This window comes from Manacus candei, unplaced genomic scaffold (assembly GCF_025592945.1).
Source record: "Manacus candei isolate 608988 ecotype Guabito, Panama unplaced genomic scaffold, ASM2559294v1 h1tg000060l, whole genome shotgun sequence".
NCBI lineage: Eukaryota > Metazoa > Chordata > Aves > Passeriformes > Pipridae > Manacus > Manacus candei.
Window position 1 is genome coordinate 12676331 of NW_026138108.1, and position 14061 is coordinate 12690391.

The 14061-nt window shown below is 39.3% G+C and overlaps 1 protein-coding gene across 5 annotated transcripts in view; it reads right to left on the reverse strand.

Moving 5' to 3' along the window:
- Positions 1-490: 490 nt before the first annotated feature.
- Positions 491-14061, reverse strand: part of KIAA1549L (KIAA1549 like) — a 130885-nt gene continuing 117314 nt past the window's right edge. For all 5 annotated transcript variants that reach the window (XM_051804179.1, XM_051804181.1, XM_051804180.1 and 2 more), the window contains 4 exons: positions 13332-13429; positions 12004-12149; positions 7396-7547; positions 491-4149 (listed from right to left, as the gene is read on the reverse strand). In XM_051804179.1, coding sequence (XP_051660139.1) covers positions 3868-4149; positions 7396-7547; positions 12004-12149; positions 13332-13429 — 678 coding nt within the window. In that variant the 3' untranslated portion in view covers positions 491-3867. The remainder of the gene's footprint in view (positions 4150-7395; positions 7548-12003; positions 12150-13331; positions 13430-14061) is intronic.

Here is a 14061-nt window from a genome sequence, read left to right on the forward strand (position 1 = left end):
TCTATCAAGTTCTACCCATAACATTATTGGATGCAAATATTACTCATATTTCTAGACTGAGTGCTAGAGATTCTCTCAAATCCAGATAATATGGTCTTCTCAAAAAATTACTGTCAATGAGTACCCTCTTATCCTCTTAAAGTTACTGTTCTATTTATGTTAGGAAATATCACATGTAATTTACCAACTGAAAGTGGTCAGTACACAAATACCAAGAAGTAATTATACGTGCATTTCATCTGCAGTTGTTTCTACTGATGATTTACAAATCTGAAGACAAAGAGTGGTCAGAAGATCAACAGATTTTGTACACAGAAAACAGTATTTTCACCTAAACATTTGATGTATTTTTAAATAAAACTGGGGCATTAAGTAGAAAAACCTAAATTACTACACTTTTCTCAGTAAAAATGGCATGGATATATTCGAATGAGGATATAACTTTAAACACAAATACTTTCTTCTTTGAAATCAGTATTGAAAAACTATATTGTAATTGTAGCCATACAAAATGTTTATTATATTACAAATTATTTGTACACTATATTTTCACTTTATCATTGCTTTGTGCTCAGACAGTATAGATATTACAGCATGATTTTTCTTTCCCAGGAATGTCCTTACTGTCTTGATATAATCTTACTTTGTACTTAAAAAAAAAAAAATACAGAAACGTATTACAAGCAGGATAAAAAGGCATTATGAATGAAGAAGGTAAGATGGTTTTGTGAATAAAGTGCACCACAATGGTTTCAGAGTGATGGTTCAGAAAATGTTCAGTAGACTGCACATCATTTATAACAATACCAAACAAAATTAACTTTAAAAGTCTAACTGGTCTTCCTTAGTAGAAGAGTACTTTGTTTAACTTTACTGAAATGGTTTTTCTTTCTAGAAGGCTGTTTGGCGTTTTTCTGTTTTCTACAGGCACTCAAACCCTGTCCATCTCTGTAATTGCCAGAATTTTTAATTTCCAGTATGGCAAGATATATGACTCATCATGCAAAATATGTGAGACTTTACCCTCCCATATTTTTCAATAGAACTATTAACTCGCTAAAATTTAAGAGTGGGAACACCAATTTACACACCGAGCTAAGTGTCCCAAAGATGGTGTTTAAAATTGGTATGTCCTACCTCCTGTGACTTTTTTTTGGGGGAATACATCATAACATTACCCTTCCCAGCTCTGTGGCTTCAGCACGTCCATCCATGTGATCACTGCAGCTTCCAGACTTGCAGCTTTAGGATAATGCTGCAAAACAGGAGTCTAGGACACAGAAATTTATTTCACAGCTCATTTCACTCCCATTGCATAGAAGGGCCTATTTACTTGCAAAATTTCACTGGGCTAAATAGAAGAATCGTTGAAAAGCTGAGATAACAAAGCTGATGCGAGATGTGGCTGATGTGACTTGGAGTGGATTTCGCTTCCCAAGTTAGGTTAAGCCAGTTATGAACCAGCTTAGGCTAAATAAAAGTGAGCTGCTCTTCCATTATGTCTGCACTTATGTTACAGTGATCCAAATGACAGAAAAATAAGCAGAATCCTGCTCAAGGGGTTCTAGTGAAATTCCTATGTATAGATGAAGCCCAAAAGAGAAACTCAGCCTTGCTCTCAGTGCATGAAGCTCCCACTGAAGACAACCAGAACAAGCCCTTTTATGGCACATTGAGTCTGGCCCAGTATTTTGAAGTTGCTATTCTAAAGTGTGATGTTCTCAGGCAGCTATTAATTCAACACAATTTGGCTGTATTCTGTTACACTGATGAGATCAGTATTACTTAGTTGACAGGTAACTGAGACATCAGTTGGTCTTTACTAGACTTGTATTGATATGAAAGATTGAGTTTCTTTGGTTGTTTAGTATCCAAGTCACCCAAATGTATATTTTTGTACTCCGGACATAGCATGTTTAAATCAATCATTAAAATTACCAGAATTTTTTTTCCTTTCTTTTTCTTTTTTTTTTTTCTTCTCGGTTTATGGAAATTTTCTGACTATAGCAGACTAGTCACTTATTAAAATATACAGCACATATATACATACAAATTACAAAAATACATTTTATTTATATCTGATTTTAAATAATAAAAATGAAATTTCACATTTATTGAAAGATTAACTAGCATTCCAAAGGCTTCTGCAATATTTAAGGTATTGGAGCAGAAGATATCTGTATATTCTAGGATAACTATGTATCACAGTCTCAGTAAGGGTTTGTAATATCATTATAAGGGGAAAAATAGCTCTGCTTTAAAAGTTTGTGCTTTATCAAATTTCTGCTTCTATCCTGTATTCTAGTCTTCTCTCTCCTTCTTTCAATTTACTGGTGGTCAAAAAGCTAAACTAAGTTCCCTTCCTCACATCAGTAAAGACCAAAGAAACTCAGGGAAATGAAATGATCAGACAAAATAGTAATTGAGAATAACTAAATAACTTACTGAAATGAAGGACATTACCTTTAATTCCAGTTGACATCAAACACGCCCAACACAACAAATTTTGCAACATCTTCAGTTCCCAAAGCTAAACTGCTGAAGGAACTGAAAACAATTTTTCATGATCTCCAACTAGTTTGTACAACTGCAAAATATTAACTACTGTCCCATTCAACTGGTTTGATATTCTTTTGGGATTGGATTCATACCACAATGCAGTTTAACAATCAGTGACCTTTATCTTGCACAATGTAAAGTCAGCATAATTTCTGGCAATGCTCTCTTTTTCACAGAACATTAGTATTTTTGTTAATCCATGTAACTGTTAAATTATTTACATGTTAATATAATAATTAGGTCCTCTACATTCAGAACTTCCTAGATGCCCATTCACTGTTCCAGTGTCATCAACTGCAGCTTTGGGTAGCACTTCCTGGCATCACTTTAGTAGATAGCATTGTTTAAGAAAGAGAAAAAAAGAACTGTGTTGAACAGAGGTTTTCTTGTCCAAGCAGGTGTATTCATTTTTTCCAGGTTGGAAAAAGTTAAAGGTCTCAGGTTTACCAGCTTCACATGCATTCAGAGTGAAAAGTCTGATTATAGAGCAAACGCGAATAACCTTTTTTCATTCCTCTCGGAAGCTTTTAGCACCAATATCCTTTTTGGCCCTTTGTGCACTGTATTCTCTCACACTGAAAAAAGTCTCCTCCATAACTAAGTGGTGGCACTGATGGACAAGGTAGCCACCAATTATCAAAATATCATTCACCTTCTTCACAGCCCTCTCTTGTTTCACTTCTTTGTACTGTTAATAGGATGAAGAGAATCGGAGCTATTTACAGGACATTTATTTGTATTACTTACTCATCTTGAATTCTTTTACTTTGAATGCAGTCTCTGGAATGAAAAGGCTGAATGACTCCCCATAGCTGAGATCAGCATCCCTTATACAATGTCCTGCAGCAAACAATTACCATGGCCACCACCACACCGACCGTGGCCTTTAGCCAACCACGTTCTGTGGCATTTTCTTCTTTAATCAAAGCTTTGACATGCAGAAGATATTTTCAGCAGCTCTGCCTTTGGGCCTGCAAATGAAACATCGTGTGGAGCAGACATGTTCAGCAGCATCTCTGGTGATGATGGCTCATAATACAAGAGCTAAGTGACAAACAATTGCATATGGTCAATCTTATCCACACGAAACAGTTTCCTGGCAGCGTTTCCTCAGCTGGCAAGCAGGATTACATATCTTCAGAGTCCTGTTGCTCTACTCTAAGTCATTTCATAGCGTTGACTTTTCAGACAGATTAAAATGCCATCACACTTCGGCGCAATTCGCAGCAAGTTTGTAACTGAAAATTAAAGCAGTCACTTCCTTGGCTACCCCAGGTTGCAAGGTACAAATACTGTGCACAAAAGACATTAGACTTGGAACTCAAACATATCGGTTTGCTTCTTGGCCAGTTTGGCCACTTCTTCTCTTATTGCCTTTACCAGGGCAGCCGTGGAAATGTTGGTGAGAGGTGCATCAGAGGGGTCGTTTTCCGTCAGGCTCTGCTGGGAAGCTGCTGTGGATGGCAGAGGAGCCTGTTCCAGGCTGGGATGCATGCCTGCCTGCTGGCTGTACTGCCGAGGGAGGCGTGACGGGGAGTTGTGTTGGTAGCGGGGCCTCGGATAAGCCTCGATGTACCCAGGAAGTGGAACCTGTAGAGAATTGTAATTATACAAAGTTACAGAGAACAACTGATCTGTGGTGCCACCTGCCAGGTAGCACAAACCTCCCTGGGCCGGAGTCAGATGTAACAGACAGGACCATACGAAGGGAATGCAAACCTCATAATCCTAAGCTTCTGTTTACAAATGTTTAATTTGGCACGTGCCATTTATGCACGTGTCCGTGTACCAGGTACTCAACTCCCAGCTGTGGCAGCAAAAACACCACCATGCAGGGGAAACACTGCACGTCCTCGTTTATCATCACCTCAAAAAGTCAGAGGGAAAAGTTTCTTTCCGAAAGTGTGTTCTCTGCTTACCATTCCTCCTGAACATTTCAGTTTTAAACAGACAGCATGACTACATTTCAGGACACCATAAAGCCTGGAACAGAAAAGCAGAGTTTTCTGATTTGCAGCCACTGTCTAATCCAAGTCAGCCAAGTCTCTGGTCTCACTTTTCCTGGTAGGAATGCAGTAGATCCAGACAACGGAGATAAGCTCAGGTATGCCAACTTGGAAACTCAAGACTGAAAAGAATGTTTGATTCTCAGAAGTATCAAGATTTCTGGCTACATTTAAAAGAATCACATGGGGGATTCACAGTTTTACTCTGTTGTAACTTCTCTGATTTCAGCCCCCTGTTACACCAGCTAAAACTAAAATAATAATGTAGGCCCTTTAGTCACTGCGTGAGATTAAATTTCTTCCACAAATCCATGAACCACGATACCAGTCTTCACAGCACTCAGAAGATTTTAACACATTAAATAAAAATAGTATTTATATTTTGCAGAAGAGTATAAAAGAGCCCTTAATTTTAAAACAGGCTTTACGTTTAAAGCCTCGACCACTAGGATTTACAGATGCTCTTTGCAATCTTGGATATCCATCAAGCAATGAAGAGAATGTCAAACAGTATGGAATGATGAATCAAACATAGGAAGCAGGCATGATATGAAAGTGATCATTAGATGCAGGCACCTCTGTTTAGTTTACAGCAGATTATTAAAAAGATGATTTCAGTAGGACAACATGTGAACACACCACTAGAGGCCACCAGGTTACTGATTTCACCAAGCAGCATCCAGGAGTCTGGAAGGTAAGTGCCTTTTCCCAAAAAACTTAGTGCTTCAGTACTTACCATTTAACTCAGAAAATAACATATTATAGTAAATTAAGTTTCCTCTGTTCCCTTTTTAACAGTCCAGGCTAGTAAAAATGCATGAAAAGTAGAGAATTTTAATTTTCTTCTTACAGATATTAAGGCTCTGTTCTTGCTAATTCTAAGAAAATCTTGGAAGTATGATCAAGCTATAATATAAAGGCTCAGAAACCAGGACACATCCAGAAACTCTAACCCTGATTATTACTTTAGATGTTTATACTTTTCACTTTTATTCAGGCTTTCTGACCATGCTATATCATTAACACTATCACTAGTTCCTCTAGTAATCATTTTCAAATAAAGACAATTTCTTGACAGAATTGCATTCGTTGGGAGATGCAAATTCATTGTAGAAACTGCAGTGGTTTGGGTTTACATTTTTACCTCTTCTGCAATGCCACTAGAAGGATGAAAGTCTGAGAAACAAGAAGTTGTTAAAGCTCTGGGATGGGTAAGTGAAGTTAAAGGGACATTTGTTTCTTTTGAATTCTATAGTCACTGCTATGTTTCAGACAGATTCTTGCATCCCTCTCCATTCCTCTGTGTATAGTCCACTGGCTCTAACTGTGTCACCTCTTTCCCTGAAGACAAGGAAACACTCTTCTCCTTCCAGAGGAAGGAACTTGGAGCTGGAGACTTGTTTTCCAGTTTTGTCCAGTTTGTTTTCAGTCTCCACTTTTAGCAAGTGATATCTAACTATTTTTTCATGAGACTGCAGCCAAGAGTAGGGATACAAAAGGGGAAAAAGAATGGAAGACAGTAAAATAGCTTTCCTTATCTGTTTTGTGGCTTTTTTAGTTATTAAAGTAAAACTTTAAAATTGCTATGATACAGCAGGCCTCCTGGATTTAAAATGTCAGTAAGGTTAAAAATACACACACAAAAAACCACTCAAACACAAAAAAAACCCAAACAAACAAACAAATGAAAGAAAACCACAACAAAACAAACAAACAAACAAACCCCTGAAACAACAAAACAACAACAATAAAAAAAAAAAGAAAATAGGTTTTTTCATGCTTTAAAAGGCAGCTCTGGGAAGGAAATCTAAACAACAGCATCACAAGCCTCCAGATGTCAGGGCACTCCAGCAGGTGTGCTCACCTTACAGAGGAACATCTTTTATTTTTTCTTGACAGTTCTGCCTACAAATTCAGACTTGCATCTCAAAGTCATACTGAATTCTTTTCCTCACAGGCATCACGAGCAGTAAAAAAGTTTGACAACAAACAGCTGCCCCCAGGAACATTTATATGACCATGTTGTCTCTTGCTTAGTTGCTCAAAGCCAACTTGGCCTTCAACTGCAATTCACTAAAATATTCTGTTAATGATTTGCACAAGGAAATAGAATCTGTCTCCCAGTCTTTTTAGCCAAAGTGGTTCTGCATAAATACCAGATGTGAGCTCAAACAGCAGAATTGATCTTTTTTTTTCCCTAGTGGAGAAAAAGCCCTACATTTGAGAAATTGTTTCAAACATGACAAACTACTGCAATTCATTTTAGGATGTTCCAACTTCAATTCTTTGAAATGTAGGTTTACTTTGGGCTAAAAATTACATCTGTTCCAGTCTAGGATTGTGCAATTAATTATTTAATTTATGATCTGTCACTCCAGCCTGCAGAAGAACTCGAAACACTGCACAGCAGGGCTGCAGCAGTGCAGAGCTAGGGTTCTGGCTGTCTGGAGAGAAGCCTTCAGGAGGCAAAGACGCCCCCCAAATTTCAAACAGCACAAGGCCACCTTGAGAGGCAGCATCACCCTCTCCTGTCACGTGTCTATCCAAATATTTAACCTCTGTCTTGGGAAAGAAAAATTATATCTAACCCGCCAACTTTAAACAGGTGCCTGACCCTAACCTAGTGAATGATTTCACTGTCTAAAGACCTTGCTCACAGTCCATGGGATGGCCAGCTGAAGTATCCGTGCCCTCTCCTATGGTTTTTCACTACTAGAGATTATTCCCATTCGAGGAAAAATTATCCTTGCTGACCACTTAAGAATTGCTTAAAACACCTCCTGTGTGAATCACAGAAAACATAAGCAGTGAGAAAAGCAGGGATGCTTACAGAGTCTGCCCACTGGCCTGGCAGCTCACTCTCTCCAGCATAGGGCATCCAGGCCTGGTTCCTGTATGCGGTGGGTGGTGTCGGGATGAAATAGCCCGTGAAGCCAGGTCGGTTTGCTGCTGGTATGGCAAACACTGCTGGTACCGTATTTCCTATTAAATAAATAAATAATAAAAAAAAGAGTAGACATAATTAATAGCTGAGATTTTCAGGTATAAATTAGAAGACAGCGCTGTGAAACAACTTCGCTGAATGGTAATTTTTTGGGGTTTTGTTTGGGGTTTTGGGGGTTTTTTTTGTGAGAATGTGATCGCCACTGGTTGTCTGTAAGGCTCCCACTCTCTGAAAAGAGCATCTCTATGATGCTCTTTCAAATCATTTGTATGATTTGAAATACTAGAGAAGGCAAGATTGGCAGTTGTCCTTATGAACCTGTACAGCCTTCAGGTACATACAAGGACTTAGTCTTTACGACTTGATCCTCGTAACAGCTGATCTTCATCAAAACTTTCAATCATAAGAGAAAAGGCTTTTTTCCCCCCCTTACATTTGCTTCCTTGTATTCAGTTTTTAGCTGTTGTTACCATGGTTTTTAGCATAATGCACCTTTCTTTTCATGGTTTATGCAATCTTTCTTAACATCTCCAGGCACAAAACCTACAAAAATGAGTGACTGATATGTTTAGCAGGCTGTACTCCCAACAACTCCATCATGAAACTTCATTGCTTCTCTAAATATACCAAGGTTCTGCCTGCTCAATTCCTTTCCCAGGAACACCCTATGACTGCAATAAACTATGCAGCTTCAACTTAAATAAATATTTCCAAGGGAATTTGTTGACACCAAATCTGGTTTATCATGTCTTCATCAAGATGCATGCATAGGGATGTCCGGGAAGCCACCCACTAAAATTCACACTCTAATTCGAGTGGAAGAAACCAGCCATCCTAGCATAAGTTTCAGCCAAATCTCTGGGTATGGTTACACACCTGCTTTCAGGTAGGATTTATTCCTGTGGCTCAGAGATGCAGAGGGCAATGTGGTTGTTGCTGCAGTTACAGAGATTACCCACAGGCTGCCTAGAAGACCAGATGTGCTCTCCCATTATTGCCCTTGAGATTTGCTATCATAACCCTGTGTATTTGCCAAGTTTAGAATAGAATATAAATATCTTGCTTGTCCAGTAAGTCTTCCTTCCTCCACTGTCTATTTACATGTGAAGACAAGACTCCAGAACTGTACCACTACTACACTAAGGTCATAAAATCCTCATCCCTAAATCCTGGGTGGGAGAGCTGTGTATCATCTTTATCAGTTAGTAAACAAAGCACGTGTACAGTACGATTTGAGTACTCAGTTATAATACATGGACATGTATTTTACTTTTCAGGTTCACAGAATATAGCAAAAATAACATCCTTTCTGTGAAAGCAGAAGGGGCAGTAAACCCCATAAGAACACAACAAAGTACAACTCAAACATTTTCACTGAGGAATGGAAGGACCATAATGTTACATAGATGGACAGATTCTCTGTACTGGAATCAATGCAGAGAAAATACTCTCCGTTCCAACTGCACATCGTTTGAATATTGCTACTAATTGCTCTCAGAAGATATGATACCACTATGCTGACAAAATCACAAGATATAGGCATTCCCCTAAAATTCACACAGAGTATAATTGAATTAGCATCAATTACTGGCTGCTTCAAATACCTTTTTCTGTCCCCCAGAATGTCATTTACAGCCCTGGCACATTTTTGCTTCTGAACCATCTACAAGAGGGTTATGCTATCTGCTCTCATAGGTGATGTAGACACTGCATGGGCAAATGCACAGAGATAGAAAGGCTCAACCAGTGACATCCATCCCCAAAGCAGTCTCCACAAACTCAGAGATTTATAGTTTCTCAATGACCTCCCATGCACTCCCAGGCCAGAAGTGCTCTGGATGCAATCAAGGCATGCGAACAAGAGAAAAATATATTTTGTAGCACATTTTTCTCCAGAGCACAAACATATCATCTGTTCTAACACTGTCTCAAAAAAAAAAAAAAAATCCCCAAACCAAACAAAAAAACCAAAACAAACAAATAAAAAAATTCCAAAACCCCAAAACAAACAAACAAACAAACACAAAACACCCCCCCCCCCAAAAAAAACCAAACAAAAAACCAAAACAAGCTAAAAAGTGGAAGAAACCATGAGAGAGATATTGTCATCCAAAATATGGACTAAAAATTTCTCTGTTGTGCTTTACATCTACACAGTGTTTTCTACTGTTAGGGACTAAGCTTTCATTTTGGCTTTGGGATATAGTGCCTTTTCACCTGTGTCAGGCAGGATGCTGGAGTCAGCCCTCAGTGAAGCAGTCCACTGTGGAACTACTATGGACCAGTGGGATCTACAATGTATGCCTGCACTGCAGGGTATCTCACAGGGCCTCTATCCTAGTTCCTCCAGCCCCTTGGTTTGGAAGGAGGTGGGTGGGCTGAGAGAAGAGTTGTGGGCAATCCTGGTTCTTTCCAAGTCATAAACAGCACAAGGGTTGCCATTTCAAATGAGTTAGCAAAGCTGGAAATAAGTATTCTTCAGATATGTACAGAGAATACAGTGGTGCTCCTGTGCATGACACATGGCTTCTACATCAAAACACTCTTTTAATTTAACCACAGAAAAATGAGCTATTATTCAAAATGATCACTGTTAGATGATGTAATACTTTATCTTAAATTATTACTGCAACATCATTATCTTAAAGTCGATGTTGGGCTGCATGAGAGTGACATTAGACCCTTACATTCCAAATCAGCACCTGCAGCAATGTTTCTTCATGTATTGAGACAACAAAAACTTATTTTCATATCAGAACATTAGAAAACTTGCATTACAGTTGCACATTTCTCACAACTCTCCTTGTCTTTCCCTGCCTGTATTATAGCCTTTTGTAGCACCTGTCATACATGGAAGTCTCCTCCAGCTACTCCCAGAATTATTCTGGCAAACTCCACAATATACACAAAGGTCACTTGGTCTCTTCTGAAATGCAGCCACTCTTCAGCAGTAGCACAAGATACCTGCTTTTAACATACAGCAATAAAACCTCCCCATCACTGGAACTGATAAAAAAGCAAATCCCACAGATCATATTACTGCACACATACAGGAAGGGCTCTTGGTAGTGTGGCATATTTTATAGTTCGAAATGTTTTAAAATGAAAGGGTGAGCATCTGCTCTTTTCAGATTCACATGCACCATTTCCAGAAGGGATGACAATAAGTGAGTGTAGGATCCTTCAAACCTACTGAATTTAATTAATTGACAACACATTTGCATATCCACATTATTATTCTCAGTAGATGATGTTGAAGACAATGCAGGTAACTATTACTTCTGAGGAAGCTAAGACAGACATTTTTCTGGCAGATTACAGAGCAATGTCTAACAAACCTTCTAATTTCAAAACTTTGAACTGACAATGTAAAATTCTTTTTGATTTTGTAAGCTCTTTTCTACAGCTCTTCAAGAAGGAGCTATTTCAAGTACTTTTCCAGCTGTTATCTAGATACTATCAAAATAGTCTATCAGCTTAATCTCATTATTAAATCAATTCATTTATAAACAAAATTCATATCAAAAGGACCAGGAGCTGATTAGGCCTTTAAAACCGGGACTTTCAGACCCAAAATATTTTCTGCATTTGGGCAGGAACTTTATTGTCCAAAGCAGGAGGGGTGATGAAATAACATGTGCAAAAGCACCACTGCCTTCTGTTTTGAAGGGAAGGGAGCACATAGCTTCAACTTGCCTCCCTCAGCAGCCCACTGCTGTGACAAGACTAGGGGTTAAGTTTCTCCACAGGAAACAGGGAGTCATAAAACTCATCCCACAGAAAGGTTAGAAAACCTCAGTGTTTCACATGCTGTTCTTTATGTCCACTTTTCTCCCCTTTTCTGACACATCAAGCAGAGTTTAGTGCCAGTTAGCCTCCCTATGGTAGTATAACTTACAGCTCCATTGTACATCCTCTGTTATCAAGCACTTGGACTGATATTCTTGACTGATAAAATAATGAAAGGATCCTTTCTCCATGCCCCTCAGAACCCTATTATCTCTCTCTCCCACTTTGCTTGGTTTGTACATGGTGAAACACAAACATACAAGTCACACAGAAGTCCCAGTGCCCCCACTTCAGGTTTTGCTACCAATGCCCTCTACACCAGCCCCAAAAATGCTACTGGATTTTGTGGCACTGATGAACATTTTTACTGAGATTTAGTAATTCAGAGTCCTGGTTAGGGAGCCAGCAGAATGCCATACTTGAACAAAGAACATCTGGGACAGTATTGCTGGATCTCACCTTCAGAAAAGACCATTTCCTGGTGCTTCTGCAGGGTAAGTATTTTACAATGCAGCTGATGCTGCATTTACAAAGAGGCAGGAAACCCTTTGTAGGTCTCTCTCAGTTGCACCGGGAGAGACCCCACCTAACACATCTTTCTCCAAATAATCATCCATATTTGCTATATCCCATGCATTCAATTTGTATCCAAAATAATATATAAGGCTCTCAAAGCTGCAAGTTGAGTCCGCACTATTTTCTCACCTGAGTGAAAAGCTGATTGATCAAGTGGACCAACAGACATTGGAGCTCTCGAACCAGGTGCAAAACCTGTCTGATCATGATGTTGGGCCTGATCTGCTCCACTGGACTCAGGTATTCTCACTTTGCTGCCAATATCTGATGTAGACCTGTGCATTAGGAAAGAAAAAAATAGACACTTGAGTCATTCTGACCTACAGAAGAGATTTATAGCCACATACATGCCTATCAGCTACAGCAGGACAAGCCAGCTGGGAATGAGCTACCCAATTTTGCTCTGGCACGACAGAAGTTTGGAGAACAGTAAGTCTGGAGAAATTTGCAGACAACTTCTTTAGCCTGGTCACTATTTTGCCAGAGCACATTATTACCATTGTACAGAGCCTTTGCTTGCTGCTTCAAACAAATGCCTGTGAAATGCAACACAAAAACCAGAGTTTTACCATAATTCACCAACCCAAGGCTGCAGGCAGCACCACAACACTACAGTATGCATGATATGGTATCATGTAGTAGGAGACTACTATGGTAAATGATGTTAGCTGCACTTGGCAAGTACTAACATCTTTGGAAATGGTGTGTCCCAGCTGCTTCAGAGTTAAAATGTAATGGATGAATAAGAACATGTCAACATTCAGTATATCCATATCCTGAATATTTTGATGCAGTTACAGTATCATAAGCAGCCACTCAGAAATGTTTCCTCTGGCCTCTGTTCCACAGACCTCCACAGGCCCATGGTGCCTCAGACCTGCCAACACAGCACTGAGGGCTAAATGAGTTCCTCCACCACAGAAGAGCAAAAATTCCTTGGAATGCATTCAGTCAACTGCCTTAGTGCAAGGAAGAGGCAAACTGCACGTGCTGAGCTGAGGCAATCAGGCTCTTGCACATATCTGGGCTCAGATATGCAGGTATGAGATATCTGAGAGCTGGGCAGATGTCCCCAGACCTGAGGGTGCTGAGAAGCATCTTGCAATTCACCCCTATCCTGTTGCAAGCCCTTACCATACAGAAAAGCAGGAGAATGATGGTGTGAATTATATACCACACACCCTCAATCCAATATGTCATTATGTGTGCTGAGGCAAAGCATGCTTTAAAAGAAATCACAGCCTGCATTTCCTATTATTGAAGCAGACTAGCTAATAGAAGAGGAAAATTCATTGTTATTTCTCTTTGTGTTGAAATTAAATAAACCCAACATGTTTCTAATTTCATGAATGTGTCTTTATAAGTGCCTTTTAAGTGCCCCTTCAGGGTTTGCCCCAGTTCTTATTACAACAGCGGTTTTTAAAGATCATACCTAAAATAAAATAAAAGATAAATACCTCCTGAGAGAGGCAACAGCCACAGGACCCGTCCTGGGAGGGACAGGAGGGGGAGGAGAACCCATTACCATCTCAGGAAGCTGAGAAAATCTATAAGCCTGTAATGGAGAAAAACAAATATTTTCTGAAACACCAGTAGAGCTCAGTCAAATTAAAAACCTAAAGAAAGTCAGAAATTAAATACCTACCCCATGTGCCCTTCAACAGGAAGTTAAATTTTTGTGGCATCAATAGTAATTGCATTTATTTGAGAATTTAAAGTGCTTTGGTGATTTTAGAATGTGGAAGAAAACCTGAACGAACGAATTCAGAGACAAGATGAAGCCTAATTAAAATAAAATACATTAAATACTGTCTCTGTGACATTTGTAACCTGCTGGTAAAGCAGATGTGTTATGACTGTGTGAGACTCAACAGCTGTTTTGGACCACAGGAAAAAGACTTCAGTATCTTCCTCCAGGAAGAAAGAAAGTATTTTAAAGATTCAGAAAGCATCCTCAGAACAGCATGTCGTGAGGCGAAGCCGCCTGTGAGCAATCCATATTTCAACCTCTTCCTTTCAGCCTTCAAGAGATGAAAAGAAAATTCTTCCCAAACCCCCCAAGCTCTGTAACTTTCTAGCACAGCAACAAAGGCCTCAAACAGTTCTGAAAAGGCAGACTGATGCAGAGGAACACAGGACCAACCCACTAAGTCGCAAAATTCAGCAACTTGCCCATAATAATTCTGA